The sequence below is a fragment of the Amyelois transitella genome, chromosome 6, assembly GCF_032362555.1.
Source record: "Amyelois transitella isolate CPQ chromosome 6, ilAmyTran1.1, whole genome shotgun sequence".
Lineage (NCBI taxonomy): Eukaryota > Metazoa > Arthropoda > Insecta > Lepidoptera > Pyralidae > Amyelois > Amyelois transitella.
In genome coordinates, this window is record NC_083509.1 from 5,529,473 (window position 1) to 5,550,664 (window position 21,192).

The 21,192-nt window shown below is 35.3% G+C and overlaps 1 protein-coding gene across 3 annotated transcripts in view; it reads left to right on the forward strand.

Annotated features, from left to right (window-relative positions):
• Positions 1–19,392, forward strand: part of LOC106131154 (paired box protein Pax-6) — a 39,550-nt gene extending 20,158 nt beyond the window's left edge. For 2 of the 3 annotated variants that reach the window (XM_013330152.2, XM_060944847.1), the window contains exons 3-6: positions 4,879–5,019; positions 17,186–17,461; positions 17,743–17,927; positions 18,130–19,392. In XM_013330152.2, coding sequence (XP_013185606.1) covers positions 4,879–5,019; positions 17,186–17,461; positions 17,743–17,927; positions 18,130–18,693 — 1,166 coding nt within the window. In that variant the 3' untranslated portion in view covers positions 18,694–19,392. The remainder of the gene's footprint in view (positions 1–4,878; positions 5,020–17,185; positions 17,462–17,742; positions 17,928–18,129) is intronic. The other variant, XM_060944848.1, reaches the window with a different exon arrangement.
• Positions 19,393–21,192: the final 1,800 nt, after the last annotated feature.

Below are 21,192 nucleotides of genomic sequence, written 5' to 3' on the forward strand. Positions count from 1 at the left end.
CAATGCCAAGTAATTGGCTGCGGTCATGCGATTACGTTCCTAGTCGATTTAATTATCGCAAAATGATCAGTATGCCGGCCTCCTACAATTTACCTATCAATCAAGAGCGGCTCGGTTATTGGCGTTTCAAGAACGGCAATATGGATTTTCAATCGCTTAGCAAAACATAGTGTATAGTGAAAGGCACAGTAATAGATTTCGAATTTCGATCACGTACGTAAACGTTGACGGCTTGTAAGTTGTAACGGTTGACATGTAACGTTTAACAAGAAGTAATTATTTTATAAAAAAAGTAATTTATGAATAAAGATATAATAAATATTAATATCCATACATATAATAAAACTGTAACTGAACATTGTCTGTACATTGAAGATATTTAAGAAAAAATATTGTAAGGGGTCTTTTTAGGGTCAATAGAAGGCAAAACAATTTTTTTTTAAATTTTTGTCTGTCTGTCTGTCTGTCTGTCTGTCCGTCTGTCTGTCTGTATGTTTGTACGCGCATCACGCATAATCTACCGAACGGATCTGAACGAAATTCGGCACAGATATAGTTAGTAACCTGGATTAGAATATAGGCTACTTTTTATCCTGAAATTCTATCCCAAGGGGATGAAATAGGGGGTGCAAGTTTGTATGGAACTTCGTCATTTTTGAATCGATAAAAAAAGCTATAAATAATTATTTATCATATTTATTATGATTGAAAAAATAGCATTTTATTGATTAAATTAATTATGCTTTGTTTATTTATTTAGTTCCCGTGGTTTAGATATTTATTTTTTGCCCACCCGATACGAGATGGCGCCTCATGAGAATTTAAGACATAACACAATTGTAGCCGCTGGCAAAATTTTTAATTAATTATATAATTAAAACTTCTTTTATTCATTGATTCAGTTTCGCCAGCACTTACCGTTTCACCACATCTTTGAGAAGAATTTTTTTTTATGTAGGTAGTTTGACGCGCCCCGCATCGGCGACGGTTGCCATGCTCCTCAAGATTAGCAGGAATAACACACATGTAGTAACGCCAGTACTTACCATTTCACCATTGATTTAGTTCCCGTGGTTTAGATATTTATTTTTTGACCATCCGATACGAGATGGCGCCACGAGAATTTAAGAAATAACGCGATTGTAGCCGCTGGCAAAATTAGATAGTACCGATGCTTGCAGCATCGGTACTTATTCGGTAGAGTTCCTTAATTCACTTTCGGCATCTGGACTGCCCGCGCATACAATTGCTCTAAAAGTAGACATTCCATTTTGTAATGGGACTGCCTTAAAGTGGTGTCGCTTCATAACATTATAATAGAAGCTAAAATTCTTACTGGTTTTGCAGCTGGTGAAATTGTTTTTATACCGCGCATTCCCCTCATTCCCAACAACTTTCCATTTCAAATTAAGCGTGTACAGTTTCCAATGGCTATTTGTTTCGCGATGACAATTAACAAATCGCAAGGTCAAACACTTGGAACAGCCGGAGTCGACCTCAGGACGATTTGCTTCTCACACGGACAGCTCTACGTCGCTTGCTCGCGGGTCACCAGCTGTGACAGTTAATTTGTGATGTCTCCAATGGGCAAGACAGCAAATGTTGTAAACAAAGAGATAGGTACTTTAACTTTCCATTATTATAATTTCCTTTTTTTGTCTTTAGAATTTGTTTGTTTTTTAACAGCTGCGCTTCCGAGCTTTGCTTTTGTAAGAAAAATAAACTATGTTCTATTCCAGGCATTATTCTTCCCGTGTACGTAAGTTTCATCAAAATCCATCCAATAGAATTTGCGTGATTGAATAGCATCCTCAAACAAGCACTCACGTAGGTACATCAATTTTTTTGCATAATCTATACTAACATTATAAAGCTGAAGAGTTTGTTTGTTTGAACGCGCTAATCTTAGGAACTACTGATTCAAAATGAAAAATTATTTTTGCGTTGAATATACCATTTATCGAGGAAGGCTTTAGGCTATATAACATCACGCTGCAACTTTAACGAGAAAACAAAAAATGGACTATGTGAAAAAAACGGGGAAAATTATTCATCCTTGAGGGCTTCAATGATGCTCAAAATAACAATTCCACGCGGACGAAGTCGCGGGCACAGCTAGTACTAAATAAAACAGCATATTTATGTTATTAACAACGTTCATTTATTACTGTGCAGTAAAACATAGCCATATTTTTGGGGTTTTGGTATTTGAAAATACAGTATCCCAAATTAGACACTAATGTCATTATTAAATATTATAATTTTTTGCAATAAATCTTACCTATTACGGTATCAAAATTCGGGCAGTGTAAACTTGGAGCATTACTTTTTCTGAGCCCTGTCCATTTTAGGAGCTGAGCTTTAGTTTTATCAAGACATAAAGACCCTTATGAATTTACCGAGGATGGCGTTGATAAAAATGTGAATATAATGTGATGAATAATTCAGCGTGTTATCGGTATGGAAGCCGCTGCAGCGCGGAATAAAAACGCAACGCGACGCGCGAGACGCATGCTGGAATGGCGCGTCCATGCGTTTTTACCTAATTGTCTTGGTGCTTGCACCCATCACTTAGCTAACTGATTTAGGAACTGAGGAATGTAATGTTTTTATCACTATTCCTCCAGTTCATGAAACAGCGATGCCCTAAGAATATTGATTAACAAAATCCATTATTTAAACCGCCTATCTATGCTCTTCATCGGAACAAAATTAAGGATTCGAAAACGTTAAGAATCTTGTTTCGTGTCGCCTTGGTTGTCATTCCAAAACAAAATTAGCATTCTACTGTTTTTTGTAGAAAAGTGACTGTGTCTGAAGGACTAAAATGTATAATTTTACTGTAGTGTAGGTATTATAGATGAATGGGAGTTTAATGACACATAATTATTGCACTAAGAAAATCCAATCATTTAAGCAATGAGGTATATTTTATATCTGAAGATTTATGTTAAAGATCTTATAATAGATCGACGGTGGTCGTATCGGTAAGACGCGCGTATACGATGCGTAATGCGCAAAAATGCACAGGTGTGCCGTGTGGTTCCCGGCACCAATACAAAAAAGAATAGGACCACTCCATCTCTTTCCCATGGATGTCGTACAAGGCGACTAAGGGATAGGCTTATAAAATTGCGATCCTTTTTCAGGCGATAGGCTAGCAACCTGTCACTATTTGGATCTGAATTCCATCATTAAGCCGAGCAGCTGAATGTGGCCATTCAGTCTTTTCGGGACTGTTGGCTCTGTCTACCCCGTAAGGGATATAGACGTGACTATATGTATGTATGTATGTATGCACAGGTCAATGACTATTTTAGAAAATTAGTTAGAATACTAACAGATGCTCTAACGGCGAGGGACATTCAGGAAACTGGATGTGTAACCATAAGCGATCCAATGCGGGCTAAGTTTATCTACAAAGATTGCATAGGTCAGATAGGTGTCACTTCGTGTAAAAACCTGACTCACCCAATTCAGTGTCCATGATCAAAGGCATACCTCGGGCTCCTTTCAAGAATGGTGAGGCTGCAACTGGGACTAAAATCCAGGAGGAAGGAGACTTAAATCTAAGATTGTTGATTCTATTCATATTACAAATAATTTCAATCCTTTTTTTGTCATTGCACTTGTTTCTTGTATGAAGAACGAAAATATTAAAATTCATGTCTCGTAACTCAAGTTTCATTAAGCCGGTGTTTCTGTAATTAATACTAATTTAAAGATTTCATTGTTATTCCTACTGATGTGTTCGATATTATCATTTCTTTGTTTCTTCCTTTTTAATGGGCGCACATGTTTAGTTATGTGCTATAAAAAATCAAAATTGCCAGTTAGTTAAGGGACTTTAGTACACAGGTACCTTAAATTAATGTTTCCTTCCTCGTGATATTGAATAGGATGTATAGTAATTTATAAATTTACACTTTCATATTTTCATTGTACGTATTCCTCTGCTTACATGCTTTTTGTGACTTTAACAATCTATCGCTGTATAGATTTTAAAAGTAGGTTATTCTCCGTCATCTTTGGATGTTATAGATAAGCAAACCGAAAATGAATCACCAATACTGCAGTTTTATTTTTGTGAGCGTTAATGTTGTATTTATGTATTGTAAAATGTAGACTTACATGTCATTTACAAAGAAGTTTTGAAGAATTAATTTATTAGTCGAATATCTTCCACAAGCTTTTACAATATTTTACTAGTCTTTTTTAATGTTTAAATGAAAAGTATGATATACGAGTAACTTAGTTTCTATGCATTGAAAATATAAAGCCATATTTTATATAATTTGAATGATAATTAACGAATATTGCCCCCTTAAGAATAAGCGATATTACATCGAAGAGTTTAAACAAGAAAATGTTTCTTAACAAGCAGTTAGCGTAGCCTCACGTATAGGGCTCAATGAAACTGCTTCAATGGCATCGTGTCGCTATTGTTGGCATTTTTATTTGAGCCTCTAATGTGGTTATAATTGCCTTTCATCGTTTCCGCAAATAGTGACAGTGAATGAATGGTTTTAAGAAGTTGATTATCAATTTCCGTTTATAAATAGGCTTTGATTACAACTTAATATGATATACAAAAAATTTTTGGTTTTTTATAATTAGGAAAATAATGAATGAAATAATGAACGTAGTATTTTGGGCGAAGCACACGGCCATGTTTTCCTCAAGGTTTCTTTTAATGCTTTAAAAATAATTATTGAAATAATACATTTTTTTAGTCTACAAAGTTTATTAAATATTTATTATAAGATCCAAAATAATATCAGTTTGAAAAATTGTAAAGAAGCCTCTCTATTAAAATTATATAGTCGTAAATTTTTTATTAAAAACTGAAATTAAAAATATCAATTGTTTGCGTCACAGGTACTCTTCGACCTCCTGGCCTCATCGGTGGAAGCAAGCCCAAAGTCGCAACTCCGGCGGTGGTATCCAAGATAGAGCAATACAAGAGGGAAAACCCGACAATCTTCGCGTGGGAGATCCGTGAGCGACTCATCTCAGAAGGTAAACAAACAATTATCTCTAAGCAAACGTTGTTTATAGCTTCTTGAGGTGAAACATGAATGCCGAGGGCCTCACGACTAGTATATTAGATGCGAGATAGAACATGATAGAATGTGTGGGGAACTAGGAAAATTCTTTTTAAAGATTTTCTTATTATAACATACATAACACGTGCAGGAAATTTCTGTGTAAAAATCAATCAGAGTTTGATTGAACCTGAGTGCTAAAGCATGACGTGCCGTCATAAATAAGAACAATTCATACTTCTTAATCTGTGGTGCAACATTCGCCTTCTTACTCTGCTCGTACTGGTAAATCTTAACTTGGCACAAATATACTTATATAAAAATAAAACTCTTCCGTTACTGAGTGACTGACTGACAGACAACGCACAGTCGAAACTACTGGTCGTAGACAGCTGAAATTTGGAATGTAGGTTCCTTGGGATATGTAGGGGAGCACTAAGAAAGGATTTTTGGAAATTCAACCCCCAAGGGGGGGAAAAGGGGTAAAAACGTTTCTATGAAAAATCTTATTCCTTGGGTTTATAAACTTGAAACTTGGCATGAACACGTACATAGGCAAGTAAATATGTTTGACATTATAAGTTTTTTCAAACTACCCTCCAATCGTGATTTAGGGGGTGCGATTGGGTGACTGATTTATTAACGCACAGCCGAAACCGCTCGGTATAGGAGTCTGAGATTTTGAACAGAGGTTCCTTTAGTAACATAAGTGAGCACTAAGAAGGGATTTTTGAAATGTCAACCCCCAAGGGGGAGAAACGGGATAAACTGAGCCGGGGCTGCGGGAAAGTTCTAACGAGATACCGTGGCCCCGGAACGCAAAGGGCAACTGAAGGAACGAGGTGGGTTTTAGTCAGTAAAAGTTTGACACTCCCTTCCGTTCCACCCAGAGCGGGAGAGGTCATTTGATGATTTCCCATCCTTAAAAAAAGACTTTGTATGACAACTTTCAGTCGTCTCTTTAACATACATAATAACATACATAATTATGTACATACATGCATAACATTAATAACATCACGCCTTTAAATCCCTATTTTGTGTTAACTCTACCCATACAAACAGCTAAAAGGAAACAAGTGAAGAGACGAAATTTGTCCGCATCCATTTTCACCTAAATTCTTAACGTTAATGAGATTTACTTTTTATTATCTGGTCAACCTAATAGCCTCACATGTACGTATAACTTCGTAAGAATTTTCTTTCAACTCCTAACCGTTAAGGAGTTGTACCTTCCATCATCAGCTCATTCACATGGGATGATGACTATCAGACTATATTTGTTTACACATGTAATCGATAAACTCCGAAACTACTGAATCGATTTCAAACATTCACCATTAGAAAGCTACATCATCCCTGAGTAACACAGGCTATATTTAATTCCAGTTGTAACAAGATTTCAGCCTGTGGAAGAAAAAGCCCTGTCGAGATCATTAAAAAACGCTATATAGAACCGAATTACACGTGGGCGAAGCCGCGGGCGGAAAGCTAGTACTTATATAAAATTAGTGGGGACCACAGACAAATAAAGTTTTAAGATACATACACACATATAATCACGTTAATATCCCTTGCGGAGAAGACAAAGCCAACAGTTTTGAAAAGACTTATAAACTTTTAAAATATGACAATATAGATTCTTTGCCGATTTTGTTTTGTAAAAATCTCTGAAATAAAATGAATCAAAAAAAGTAAGTTCAGCTCAAGTATTAATCGCTGTCAAATATTTTGTAAATATTATAGCTGGGTTTATGAACTGAAATGTTGCTTTGCATGTGTATCTATAATGTAATATCATAGGCTTATAAGTCGTGAGCGCACCGCGTAATACCGGTGTGCGCTCGCGTTACAAAACTCATGTTGCGTGCGCGTCGCGTTGCGTAGCAGCTTGTTTGGGATGAAGCTAATAATAAAACAAATCTTAATGAAAATTAAATAGCAAATAATGAATAGAATTTAAATATTTATTGCAATAGTCGTAAATTGCTTATTGGAATGCGTTCTTATTCAGTTTGTACATTACGTAAATTTTATTCAATATAAATATTCACAGTAATCACATCACTATTGTGAATAAAATAAAAATATTCTCAAAGTATACAATTTAAAAATAATGGTAAACTGGTAAAAAAATGTCAAAGTCGATCTCTTTGTTTAAAACATAAAATATTTTTAATATTCGATTTCAGAAGGTTCTTTGAGACTAAATAGATTAACCGACTTGGTATTACATGGATCTCACAACTTTTTACGGTAGAAAGACTGAGCTGCGAGACTTGGGTTTTTTTACAGGATGTTTTTGATGGCATTAATTTTCACAGGCCAAATTACGGAAGAACAGCGCTCAAGGTGTCTTTTTCAGCTACAACTTATAATTCTATTCAACAAATGATGTGGTATCATTACATGCAAAAGAAATTAACCGTACTTCTTCTATTCCATTACAATTAAGTTTGCTTTGAATGAAATTAATATATTTTAGTCATTTGATATTAATTATATTACTTGATATATTTAAAAAAATGACGCTCATAATCAAATAGATCACTAATACTACTTTAAATTGTTCTCACATCCGGTTATAAATATTACCGTTTGTGCTTCTTCATTTGTATTCCCAACGGGTTTAGCGAAGTTTTTCTCGTCATACGTGATGGGATCTCTTTTATCTTTCAACAATAATGACATCACAACGCTTCGGCCAATAAAAATTAATTTCAAATTCGGGCACCCTTTGTACAAGCCAAAAGCCGCTTTAGCAAATTACGGAAATTATTTTTTATTATATTTAAGCAGTTTAAACAAAAAGTTTATCTGAAATGTTTAAGACAACTGGCTTTTATTTTCAAGTACCAGAAAAAAAATAAGTTTCATTTCTAAGTATTGAGATGACCATGTTTCAAAAGATATCTATATTGTTATTTTTTCATATTTTTTAAAAATAAATATATGTATGTCATATGTATCGGTATGAATTTTTGTCCAAAAATGATTTTCTCATAGGATTTACCGTAAATATTTCTATTGTAGGTACTTTGCTTACTCAGTAAGTACGTATATCCAATTAAAGGATCTGCCTTATTGAGAGCTGAACATTGGGTATTTTGTGTTAAATACGTTTTTGGGGGTCAATAGGTAAAGCCTCTGAAGTGCGACCACCAATGTGTCTAATAGTTTTTGTAAATGGCCGCCTGGCTTACGCGGTAGCGGATATCATGTAACTTGAGAAGATTATAGGATTTTGGGGCTATTTATATTGAGCCGTACCTGGCTAGTTTTAGGTATTTTTAAGAGGTATATGTGGATATACTGTTGCCTAAAATGCAAACTGCATAGGAAGTTGTATTTTTTTTTATTAATATGACGTTGATTTTTGCTTTGTTTAGCATAAGTTTTTAGGATGATGTAGTAGGTTACCAAAAATTATAAGCAGCTACATATAATTTTTTGTAAGTATATTTCTGTTAGTAACAAAATAAATATTTTTTTCAACTTATTTGAAGAGATAAACCAAAGCAAAACTACAATGTCTTAATGAAACCATTGAGTCCTTTATAGAGTAACATTACAGCATCTGGCCGCGACACACATAAAGACTGGAAAGCATGATGGGCGTCTTACTTGCAGCTCTGAGGCCAACGAGCCAATTGCGATAATTGCACCAACGACACCTCTTGTGGCCATGCGTGACGTTAAATACCTCTGATGCATACAAAAAACGACTTAAATGCACCTCCATAGAAACATAATTTTCGCACCTAATTTATTTCCATTAAGGTTGAAAACTGATAGTGCTGCTTCGTTTTATCTTAAGCATCAATTTTGCTTTTCATGTTTTCTCTAGCAGTGCAGATCGGTAGGGTGCGCGCGATCGCCTGTTAAACTGGTTTCACTTAAGACCACTTCTGGTTAACGATATCATTGGGACCAGATTAGAGACGATAACATTCTTGATGGGAAATACTGTGCTAAACTGAGCTGTTAAATTGGTTCACTGTCATTAAATCCCCAGGAGGCGCTATCATTTCAAAATGAACGCTCGGTAAACAACTTATACTTCAATGTTTTATGTATTTATAGTGATTTTATTGCATATTTTTAAAACCTTTACATGATTTATTTGAAACTAATGATAGTTGTATACCTAGGATAATAAAAGGTATCTAGGTATATATATTAGACAAGGAAGAGGATAAAAGAAAAATTGCATAATGTAATTTTAAAAAATAACGCGATAGCTTTAGCACAAGGACTTTCTTCTTTTCAAAACTAAACAAAAAAAAAACTGGGCGTCATAACATCATACTAGTATCAATCTTGATTCTTTGATTCCATTATTCTTTGAAATCAAGTAAAAATGCTTTTATTACAAATACAACTAACGTTCAACCGTAATTTTTTTAACTGTATGAAGGCACTTAGGTAACCGTAGTTTTAAGAAATACTGATACAACAACATGAAAATGCTCACTTTAGCGATTGTCAGCTATGCTCTGAATGCACTAAACATAAATATAATGAATAATTTGTAGCAAATTTCCAGTAATTGGCAAAATATGTATGTTAAAAATGAGGAACGTGAGTACCGCTGTGCAAGCTTGCAGAGGGAAGGGTCAAACAATTGCTCAGTGAATGCTTTACTTTTATGTTTTTTGCCCTTATCTCCGTGGTCGGCTGACATTATCGTCATTTGTTGAAATGTGTTTAAAATAATTGCTCAGGCGCGCTGCTCGCCCATGCCTGTTGTATGCAAAAATTGCACGCGATCCCATGGCGGTAGTTTTGCGTAAATGCTCACATATTTGTCGTAAATGCAATATTATTTAAATGTTTTCTGTATTTTCAACCACTTATAATTTACAGTTGTTTTGCAGACGCTGTCTTTCAAAGTGATATTTGAAATCAATTTAGACAAAGGAAAACGTGAACGTAACTGGGATGTAGTTATGATTGATTCCATTAGATTTGACTATGGTTTCGGTGTATCAAAGCGTGTTGACTGGACCGGACCACCTGCTGATGTGGGATCAGCCAATGCCTTCAAAATTTTAACATAAAAATAAATAGAACTGGCACGAGATTATACTCGTATTTGTCATAAGCAACCTGTCAGAACCGCTTAACATCCAAGTATCTAAAGGAGGCAAACGACTTCATTTGTGTATAACATTCAAGTATTTTTTTTCCTTTTTTATCAACCAAAATTTGAAAAAAAAAAACATTTGAAAGCCACAATAAGTACTAAGATTAAAAACAATTGTTGAAAAGAAAGAAATGTTTCCTGCACTATAAAAATACAGTTCAGTTCAGTATAAAAATGCTGTTTTCAGGATTCATGGTGTTTTACAAATAAGTAAATAAAAGTATTATTTAACATCCAACCAATACAAAGGTTTAAGAAAAAACATTATAAAAAATCTGAACCATCTGGAAAAGAAATACGTTTGTTGTCAGTTCTATACAAATCATATTCCTTGACTGTGGCACGCTCGAGCTTCATAAGTAATAGGATTTTAATGAAATTTATAACAAAATGAGCGCGCTCACAATGCCTAGCCTTTTGATGTGGACGCGTGCCCAATTCTACGCCGGCCATTGAAACTGACCAAATTGATTATATTTCATAAAGAACTAAGTACTTGTTATCAGTGAAATAGTTCAATTTTATTTTTTGTGTGGCAAACTATATAAGTGACATAATAAAAAATTATCTTTATTATTATTTCTTATGATGGTTGTACTCAGTAAAATTTGTAACGGAGGAACGTTTGATTTTGTTAATTTTACACCTATAAATAGTTCGAATGATAACTAAAAATAAATATAAATACTAAACCACTGATTTATGACACAGTACCCATATTGTGCTTTTCTTAATTTGTATACGTACATACATAAAGGCAATTATGTCTTGCGGGGTATACAGAGCCAACAGTCTTGAAAATACTTAAAGGCCACGTTCTGCTGTTTGACTTAATGATAGAATTGAGACTCAAATAGTGACAGATTGCTAGCCCATCGTCTGAAAGAAGAATTCTAAGAGATGGAGAGTCCAATTCTTTTTTCCATTGGTGCCGAAAACCCCACTGCACATTAAAACTAAATTAAAAAATTTAAATGAAGTAAAATCTAAGTCTAAATGTACACAAACTAATCGTTCCCTATTTCGTACATAAGCTATACAAATAAATCATGCTTAACTTTAATTCTTCAATAAAAGGCTAAAACAATTATAAATACGCTCTTCTACTAAGTCAAGTTGAATTCGCTTCAAAACCATAAAAAAATTTAACACAAACAAAGTTCTGTATATTTGAGCCTTCTTGATAGACTATATAGAAGAATATCACTCAGAATGGTTGTATGAATACACTGAAGATATTTTTTCCTTAATTACTGAAAGGAGTGCTGATAATTATTTTTGACAATATAACATTTAATTTCTAATAAAGTTTGTAGCAATTTTTTGTGATATTTAATCAGAACAAACATGAGAGCGGCTCGCAGACACAATCTAACCCAATATTTACAAACGATGATGATAATAAGAATCTGTCAAAAACGCGGCATCCACTTAAGTCGCATTTGTCGATACCTCGATAGGTTTCGGGGGCGCGGTTATCAAAACACTGCGACTCATCGAAGCCGACTAAATTTTAATAAGGTGCCCACTACCGCCTTTGTTATCGATGACTAGGCAATTTTGGACAATAGCTTGCGCAACTTATCGACTAAATCGATATCGGTTTACGAGGCGTTACGGGCGGCTCTAGCTACTGACCACGTTTTGATTAATTGCATTCTTCCAACCTCAAACTGTATTAGTGTTGGGCTGATATTGACTGGCGCCGATTAATTAGCGAAACCGATGACGTGTAGCTTTTGGAAAGGTGTTAAATGGTCTTGATAAAAAATAAAACATTAATATTTGACAAAAATAACACAATTAAAGAGTATAAATAAGACCAAACTTATAAAATAATTATATAAGGCATACTTAAATTCGAAACCCAGATCCACTTTTTATTTCAGTTTTTTTGACATTTACTAACAAGGTGTGCCGTTCATCGAAGCTGGAATAAATCAAATCGATCTCCACACAGCTTCCAATAAACCGATACATTTATTGATTTGTTACAGCATTAAATTGGTTCCCAGCAGTGCATCGCACCAACACTGTTGCTCGTTGGAAGGTCACGGTCCTGACTTTAAAGCTCTTATTTTGACGCTTTGAATCGTCTCTATATGCCGTACAGTAGAACTTGTTGTGACCACTTTTTGTCCCTATTGACACTTTATCGATGTTACGTCCTTCATAAAAAAGGGAACAGTTAATGTGTACAAAACAGCAATTGCTTTTATGAGGCCGGTGCTAGTTTGCACGATATGGTAGTACAGATTTAGGAAATAAATGGAGAACAACATTTCTCCACCCTTTTAGATTAGCAGTAAAAAGTAGATGCGAGATCGAGATCGGACATTGCGGACGGCCTCGTTTTTCCGAGCATGGCTATTTATTACGAACTGGCATTTCTTTTGTTACTTTACCTATTCACTACTAATTGAAATGGGTAGAAAAGCGGGTGCGTAGAGTAGGCGTTTAGCGCAACGGTTGCGCCTCGGCCCCCCGTCGGCTCGGGCACCTTTTTACTTGCAGCACGCTGCGGGTGCCGGCTGATTGCCTCCGATCTCATCGTTTTATGTTCCCCATAAAGCCAACAATAATTCATTTAGACGACGTGACGCCACTCACTCGTTAACTGGTTCCAATCATTTGCGGTGACGTGATTTTGAAACGCCAAGCTTTCATGAAGTTCCGTATAAGCTGGAGCACTTACACCTCACTGTAGAACCATTGGAAACAAAATCATGGTCAAACCATAACTGCGTACACCAGGTTCACAAACAGTTGGTCGTTTATGAACCAGCTTTCTTTCTCGCCTGCGAAAAATACCCACGCTTAAAAAACTGACCTAAAGTTGAAAGAAATTGGCAAATATCGATACATGGGGGTTCCATATAAGACCAAGTTACATACATATATATAATCACGTCTATTTCCCTTGCAGGCTAGATAGAGCCAAAAGTCTTTAAAAGACTGAAAGGGCACGTTCAGATGTTTGGTTTAATGATAGAATAGAGATTCAAATAGTAACAGGTTGCTTCCCCATTGCCTGAAAGAAGAATTCCAAGTTTAAAAGCTTTTCCCTTAACCGCCTTTTACGAAAGATAGAGAGGGCCTATTCTAAAGTGGCGGAAATCACACGGCAGATATGATCATATTTAGCAGGAAAATCATACTATCTTGCTGGTGTGTTTGTGAAGAAAAAACTATAACAACAACAACAAACAAATATAGACTAGTTTGCAAATAACTTGTTGCTTGGCTCACCAATAAAATTATGATGCTTACACCTTAACGAGCGACCGAAACTAATTAGTGAGACCTGATCCGGTCGAGCATCCGTTCGATTCACGATCGAACCACAAAATATAGTTGATACAGGTTTAACCCTAGAAAAATCCACTCTAATGTTATATAGGTGTCTATGTGTGTTTGTTTGTCCGCCTTTCACATACTTTATACTTTCACTACTGAACCGATTTCCATTAATTTTTCCATATAAAGGTGTAGCGTGAAATACGGACACAGAAGTACATATGTAGAAGACATAGGGTACTTTTCACGCGGGGGGAACCGCGGTCAATGAGACACAAAAATGTCAAAACCTTTTATCTATGGAGGTAAGTTTTTATGATAATAACGAACATAATTTTCTTTTGCAACAGAAATAATCCAGAAATAAACAAAATGATAAAAAGGGCGTGTATCGTATAAAAAAGAAATAACACAAAAGAAAATAATATTAAATAATTTATAAGCAGTTTTCTTTTAAGATATTAAACTATGTGATTTATTTTTTAAACAGGTATTTTCAAATCATAATTTAATAGAGCTACATATGTCATTCTGGAAAATTTATTTCGTATTAATGGTTATTAATAAAACGTGACGGAATTAAGTAGGCATAAAAAAGAGAAATCTGCACCTCTTCTGTTCATTCTTTACAACGCGACGGGACAATCCAAATCGAAGAACCGGTATAAGTAAAACAAACAAACTAATTCATTCCAAACCATTAGGCACGAGATCCGACTGTTAATGTCTCAATTTAGAAACGAGCGTAAATCTTCAAAGGCGTGACAATTACTGTTACTTTCCGGCAATACAAACAAAAAGGTTTTCCGTCAATTATCGATAAATTAACCAGATTAAGCAACGAAGCAGACGGCGCCGGAGTGGCTTATCTTCGGAGACATGCTACGCTTTTAGGCAGGTACCTACATAATGTCACACCGAGATGTTCACGATTTTTATACCAATTCGCTTTTTATTAGATTTCGTATGGGAAAGATTTTCGTCGCTAGATGATGTTATCTAAATTTATAAGGCATATGAATTTCAGTTTTAATTAAATTTCTTCCAATATAATTAAGAATAATTATTTATCAAGTTAGATCAAGTCATCGTGATATCTTAATTAATTTACTTATCGAACTAAAATTACGACCTCTACCGATTATTATACCACGATTTAGAATTATACCTGATAACATTTTATGATTCAATTTATCTACCAATGAAAATAAGTATTTTCTAAACTTTCAAAAAGCCTATTTAACAAAATACGTTAGTGCCGTAGAATTTAAGGGCCAACGAAAGATGAACAACCATTTATTTGACTTAATATCTACAAAAGGTCATTAATAAAATAATAATGAAACAGCGAGTGTGTAAGACAATGAAACTATGATCAAAATAAAAATAACAAATTATTAAGATACAAAGCTTATTACTATCGTAAGAACCTGTGTACTTCATCATAATAAGATCCTTCTATTGAAAACGTTTCTAACCTTTTAATAGAAACGGAGCCTATTGTGACTAATCATGATTAAACGACTTTAGACAAATTGCATGACCGTGACTAGGCATGTAGAGATCAGGTCCGATCCGAAATCATTAAAAGAACAATTATAGATATCGCATTCCCACCTGCAACCTGTTGTCGGATAATGATCTCTTTCTAAACAAATAGTAAAACCAACCATTGCCGAAGGTATTTTATCGCTGAAAAAACTCTTAATAAAAGATCTGAATTACATCACTCTTTGAATTATGAAGTTCATCAATCGCCAAAGACCTAACAGTTTTTACAGAATTAAACTATTTAGTCAAATTGAATTGAAAATTTGACTCCAGAGAATCGAGAACGAATGGCGCTCATTGTTGATCAAATCGCTTGATAGGTACTTGTTGTTACTAAACAAAAACCAATTTAACTGTTCTGTTAAAGATCATAGGAGTTTTTGCAGGTCGAAGAATAGAAAGAACGAAGTAGATTAACTAGCGGAGACGCGCCACTGAGCTCCCACAAAACGATAACAGATTTTCAACGGTTTGTTTTCTTTTTATGAAATGCTGCTCCCAATATAATTAAAGATCTCACCGGTAAGTGATGACTGGTCACCATTAGAAGTATTTTAACCCGTATCAAGCTTTTGACGGTGAGCCTGGCACAGAAGGCATTTCTATCGAAATCTCGTCTCAATGCGCCGATTACGAAGCAAACAAATTGTGTTGGAGGGCATCTTTTTATACTTTGGACGTGCTAACAATGAACGGAGCCGCCAACTGATCATTACCATTATACTGTATATGGCTTTGTGTTTTGAGTAAATTATAACAGGTCCGCTTTAAAGACGCGCCACGTTTGACGTTCCTGAGCTTCTAACAATAGGGGTTCATTACTAACAGTGACCACATTGAATCTTTATAAATAATCGCGATTTAAGCATCCATATTTAATTATAATTATTGCTCACGTCGATCCGTCGTATTGTTTTATGTTAGAACTTGACAAGGTGTTGTATTTGTATACGTCATTGAGTAATTTTCTGTAACAAGCGTCTAGGAAAACCACTTTGATTGAAATATGTAAAACGTTCATTAAGCAATTAGATCGAATTATTGTTCCAGGATACAATTGTCCACAAGGTAAGCCCTAAATAACTAGTTCCAATTATAGTGACTGAGCGGAATGGCTACCTGCAATGGAGTAAAGGAGTAATTTATTTAGCATTCTAGAAGGCATGCCTACTATGTGTAACTCTGTTTTACGAAAAATTGGCGAAACTGAAACAGAATATTTTCAACTAGGTGGTAGAGCGGAACTGGGCATTATACTGAATATATTGCATAATTTTCCAGTAATTCGTCAGATTTTATAGGTCGAACGTCTGTTAAATATGTGTATTTTTTCAACTTTGATCATTCTTATTAAAAACAACTTTTTGTTTTTAAACTATGTGACAACGATGTTATTTAGAAATGGAACATTAGAGTAGACTAGTTTTGCTCCACCTAATATTATGACGTATGTACTCATATCATTCATATTATGTTTAACCATATGTGTGGCAATAAAATAACGCTTGAAAGAGCGTCCAGCAGTAGCTCGACAACGAATTCTACGACAATTACAAACGGACAGGCTATGATTAAATTATGGCACTTACGCGAGTGTTTCCTGAAAATTACATAGGATGGCTCTCCAAGGCTGTGCCGGCACGCGATGCCACTGCACGCATTAAACGATATAATGGCGGTTTTAAAACGCAAACGCGACCAATGACGCATTTGGTTTTAATTTTAACGCATTGCTGCGTACTTCGCGACTACCTCCGGACACGTTGGATGCAATTAGCTGATGGGCTACTTGGAGTGGAAACTGTGCGTGCTGGTATTTGCTGTCTCTTACGGAAATTTTTCATTGAAAATATTGAAAAATATTCCGGCTATAAGTTTCGGTAATACTTAAATTTTTCAAAGGATTTATGTTATTCAAGCGACCTCGTTTTTAGAATATTTTTTCAATTAAATTAGAAGTTAAAAATTTTCTCAATGACCAAACTCAAAACTTCATGTCAAGTTAGTTTATAAATTTAATCGATTTTTTTACTCTTGTTCTCTTAGACGATGGGGGTATCTACCAATCTGTCACTAACTGACTCGATCTCACAAGGAATAAAGATCAATTTATATTTTTTTAAGTATATTCAATTGCTTGTTCTAGGTGTCTGCACAAACGCAACAGCACCAAGTGTATCATCAATCAACAGGATACTAAGAAATAGGGCGGCTGAAAGGGCGGCCGCAGAATTTGCAAGAGCGGCGGGCTACGGACTTTACGCCGCGCCACCTCCTTACGGGGCTTTCCCCTGGGCCGGCGGCGGTGGAGTGTGGCCCCCAGGGTCTTTGTCCCTACCTCCAGGGGTCCCGCCTTCTTCAGGAGTCCCTCATCCTGATGCAGTGCAACAAGGATTCTTGTCTTCGGGACGGGGACTTATAGGTACGAGTATGTTATGTTTTTGTTAGGAGAATAACTTAACGATAATAACATCTTTAACAGTGTTGCTTATATCAAATATATGATTATTGTCAGAAATAAATTTAATTTACCAGCATAGAATTATTACTACTACATTAACCATAGACTTGACATAGTACATATTCAGTTTCATTTTCATTGCAATGGTAAAACTTAGCAGAAGAAAAGACTTCAACGCGTTTGAAAATATCATCAAATTAAAAACAATACGGTCACTAACCAGTCATACTTTTGCTTGACAGATGTCGACGGCGATGATTCTGGTTCATTAGATGGCGAACAACCAAAGTTTAGACGTAACCGTACAACCTTTAGTCCTGACCAATTGGAAGAGTTAGAAAAGGAATTCGAAAAATCTCACTATCCATGTGTGTCGACACGAGAAAGGCTCGCCTCGAAAACATCTCTGTCGGAAGCGCGAGTTCAGGTAACGACTGTAATAAAAATTCATATTATATGTTATATTCATAAGCCAACAGCCAATTAATAATATTAAACATAATGACATTTCTCAGAAATAGAGACGGCTTAATCAAATCAGAGCTATCATTTTCACACCAATTTATATTCATGAATATTTGTTAACGCAGAACAGAATACTAATCACGTTTATTTACCGTTACTGACAGGTTTGGTTTTCCAACAGACGAGCCAAGTGGAGACGCCATCAGCGCATGAACCTCCTGAAGCGCGGTGGCGGCTCACCCCCGCACCGCCTCCCTCACTCCCCCTCCCGATCCCGTTCGCGTTCTATATCCCCCGCTCGCGTGCCCTACCACACCCCTCAGATGGGTGGCGAAAATAGCGCATTCAAAGCACTATCACACCAAGACACAAATGCACTGAAAGCCCTCTCACACCAAGCACAATTTGACAGTAACGCCCTGAAGGCTTTATCTCAGCAGACGTTTGAAGGAGGTGCGTTCAAACCTCACCCGGCGCTAGAGAATAGTGCCTTTAAAGCGCTCGTACCGCATTCCGCAGCAGCAGCGTTATTGGCTGCACAGTCTATTCAATTAGCACGAGGATGCGAGTCACATTCCGACTCTGACGAAGAAATAAATGTTCACGATGAAAGTGATGATGAGAGCGAGAAACAAAAGAGAAAAGCTAGGTCGATGTCGGCCAGTCCGAACGACCGACGGCAGCCTGCCAGCGATCTGCCTTTACAACTCACCAAACACGATCGCTGATCTAGAACCATTCTTATTTATTTATTTACATAAAGTATTATAATCATTCCTATTCAATGTCCATGTTCCGAATAATTATGTAAATTATATCCTAGAGTGCTAATACTCCAGTTTGTTTGTAAATTAATGTAAATACGGATATATTTAAATTGTTAATGAATACGAAGAAGATGAATGACTAATAAATTTAATGATGCACAAACAGTTATGCTTTATTTATTTTATATCCAAATTCATAAAAGTCAAGATTTATTGGAAAGACGTCTGAATCTGCCAATTCATATTTTTATTACGCAGAAAAGTTTAATATCTCTTTTGAATAATTAATGTATTCAATAATAAGGAGAAAGTTTTTACTTTGTAGTAGAAGGGATTTAGGACGGTCGAATATATTAGTTAAATTGTAACATCTTGAGAGTAAACCAAAGTGATATACCTATTCAGCAAATAAAAGCACGGTTTCAGGAAATTTAAAGTTCCTAATCCATATTCAGATGATTAATAGGTATATAATATAATAATACTCCATTGTTTATCGATAGATTTGTGAGAAATATTTGTAAGTCTTAAATGGAACAGTATTGGTGTCTAGGATAAATGAAATATTGTTAAAGTTAATTGTAATTTTATGTAAATAAATACTGTTATGAACTCGGAAGCACTGTAAACTATTTATTGCTTAAATATAATTTTATTGTAAAAATACCCAGTAGAAAAAATTACATTCGTACCTATATGAGAAAATGTGAATAAACATTTTGAAAATGAGACCTTTTTTTATTTCTGTACACACATGAGGCTTTCATTCATTTCATGAGGTTAAGAAGAGAAAAAAGTCACAAGATGCGAATGCCACGTTAAGCTGGGTGGCTTAATCCTTACAACTTTTACGAAAAGAAGTGATTTTTCTGCATGTAATTTAATCATTTCATTCATATCATCACTTATTTAACTAAAAGGTAACTGGCGCCAAAAACATATTATTTAGATAGTCGCTGTATCTTGGTAAGTCATTATAAAATCTTTATCTTTTGCGAGGTATACAGAGTCAGTAATGGACCATTCCGCGAGGGACAAAATGTATGATATACACTTATATGTGTATGTAGGCTAAACTAAAGTCTGGTTTGCGTGGAGAAAGTAAATCAAAAACGTTGGCTCTGAAGTAATATCAATGAATTACTTAATATGTATATTAAAAAAAATTAGACCTAGCCTGAATGTAAGCTCCAATATTGTGTTATGTGATACTTACTCAACGAAATATCCAAGGCTAATCAGATATTTTTTTCATCCTGGGATATGAACCCGGCTTTCGGTTAGGTGAGTGAGAACGCTAGCGATTTGTAGCTAGTAGACCGGATTGTAGCTAAAACCTATGCTACGCTATGTATTTAGTAAAACCTGTGCTATCAAAGTATTCTGGACAAAGCCTATCTTGGTCCTTTGAAATACATACATAACATACCTTCATATAATCACGTATTATCCCTTACGGGGTGGATAAGACAGAGCCAACAGTTTCATAAAGTCCATTCAAGGGCGCGTTCATCTGCATGGCTTAGAAATTGAATGAAATTAAGTTCAATGTAAAGCAGTAGCAGAAAGCTAATTAACTGCTTATACGGTATTATATATTGTCAAAAACGTTTTTAACTTGCAGCCTTTGACGGCAGAGAACTATCAAACAAACGAATTGGTACATTCTGACTAAAAGTGAGCCATGTTTTTTTAAAATAAATGTAATCTTCGGGGTTAATTTGACCAAAAGCTTAGTTATAGCTGCTAAGACTTTAATCGTCTAAGTAACTAAGTATTTGTAAATCTAGTAATATGACAATGCGATATCGATATCATATTACGTAAAATATACAGAAATGTGAACGCCATATTATTCAGATTTTTACGTAAAGTAAGATAATGGCTTGGAACAATGGCCATCTTTTGGCATGAAGTAAGAAAACATAGGTTGAAGATAATAATAACACCTGAAGCCAGAAAACGGGCCGGATGTGCGGTTATGCTATCCGTCAATTAACTCTTTCACCTGTATCAAAAGCGTGTAAATCTCATGGCAATCACAATTCTTATATCTCCAACCATATGTGGAACAATTATCCTTTTTTTCTCCATTGTTATTAAATAAAGTCCCATTGAGTCCTTCCCGGATATCGGCAATCATCCCAGTGAAAGCTGAGGTCAAAAAATACAAAGAGTACAGAATAAGCTTTAAAAATGTGTACAGTATTTATTCATAGGTAAGTATGTACCGGCTAGATTATACTTAATAGTCATTTAATTCTACTCTAACTTAATACTCATAAAATCAGTGAGTTTCCACTTATTATAATGAATCTTATGTAGGTACTCATCTACATAAGCGGTCACACCACAGGAATCTCTGGAAGTTTTTTTTTTAATTTCGAAGTAATTTTTAAGCCTCCGCTGTCTGCCGGTCACCAGGCTGTATCAATAATAATGTATGTACAAACTGTGATA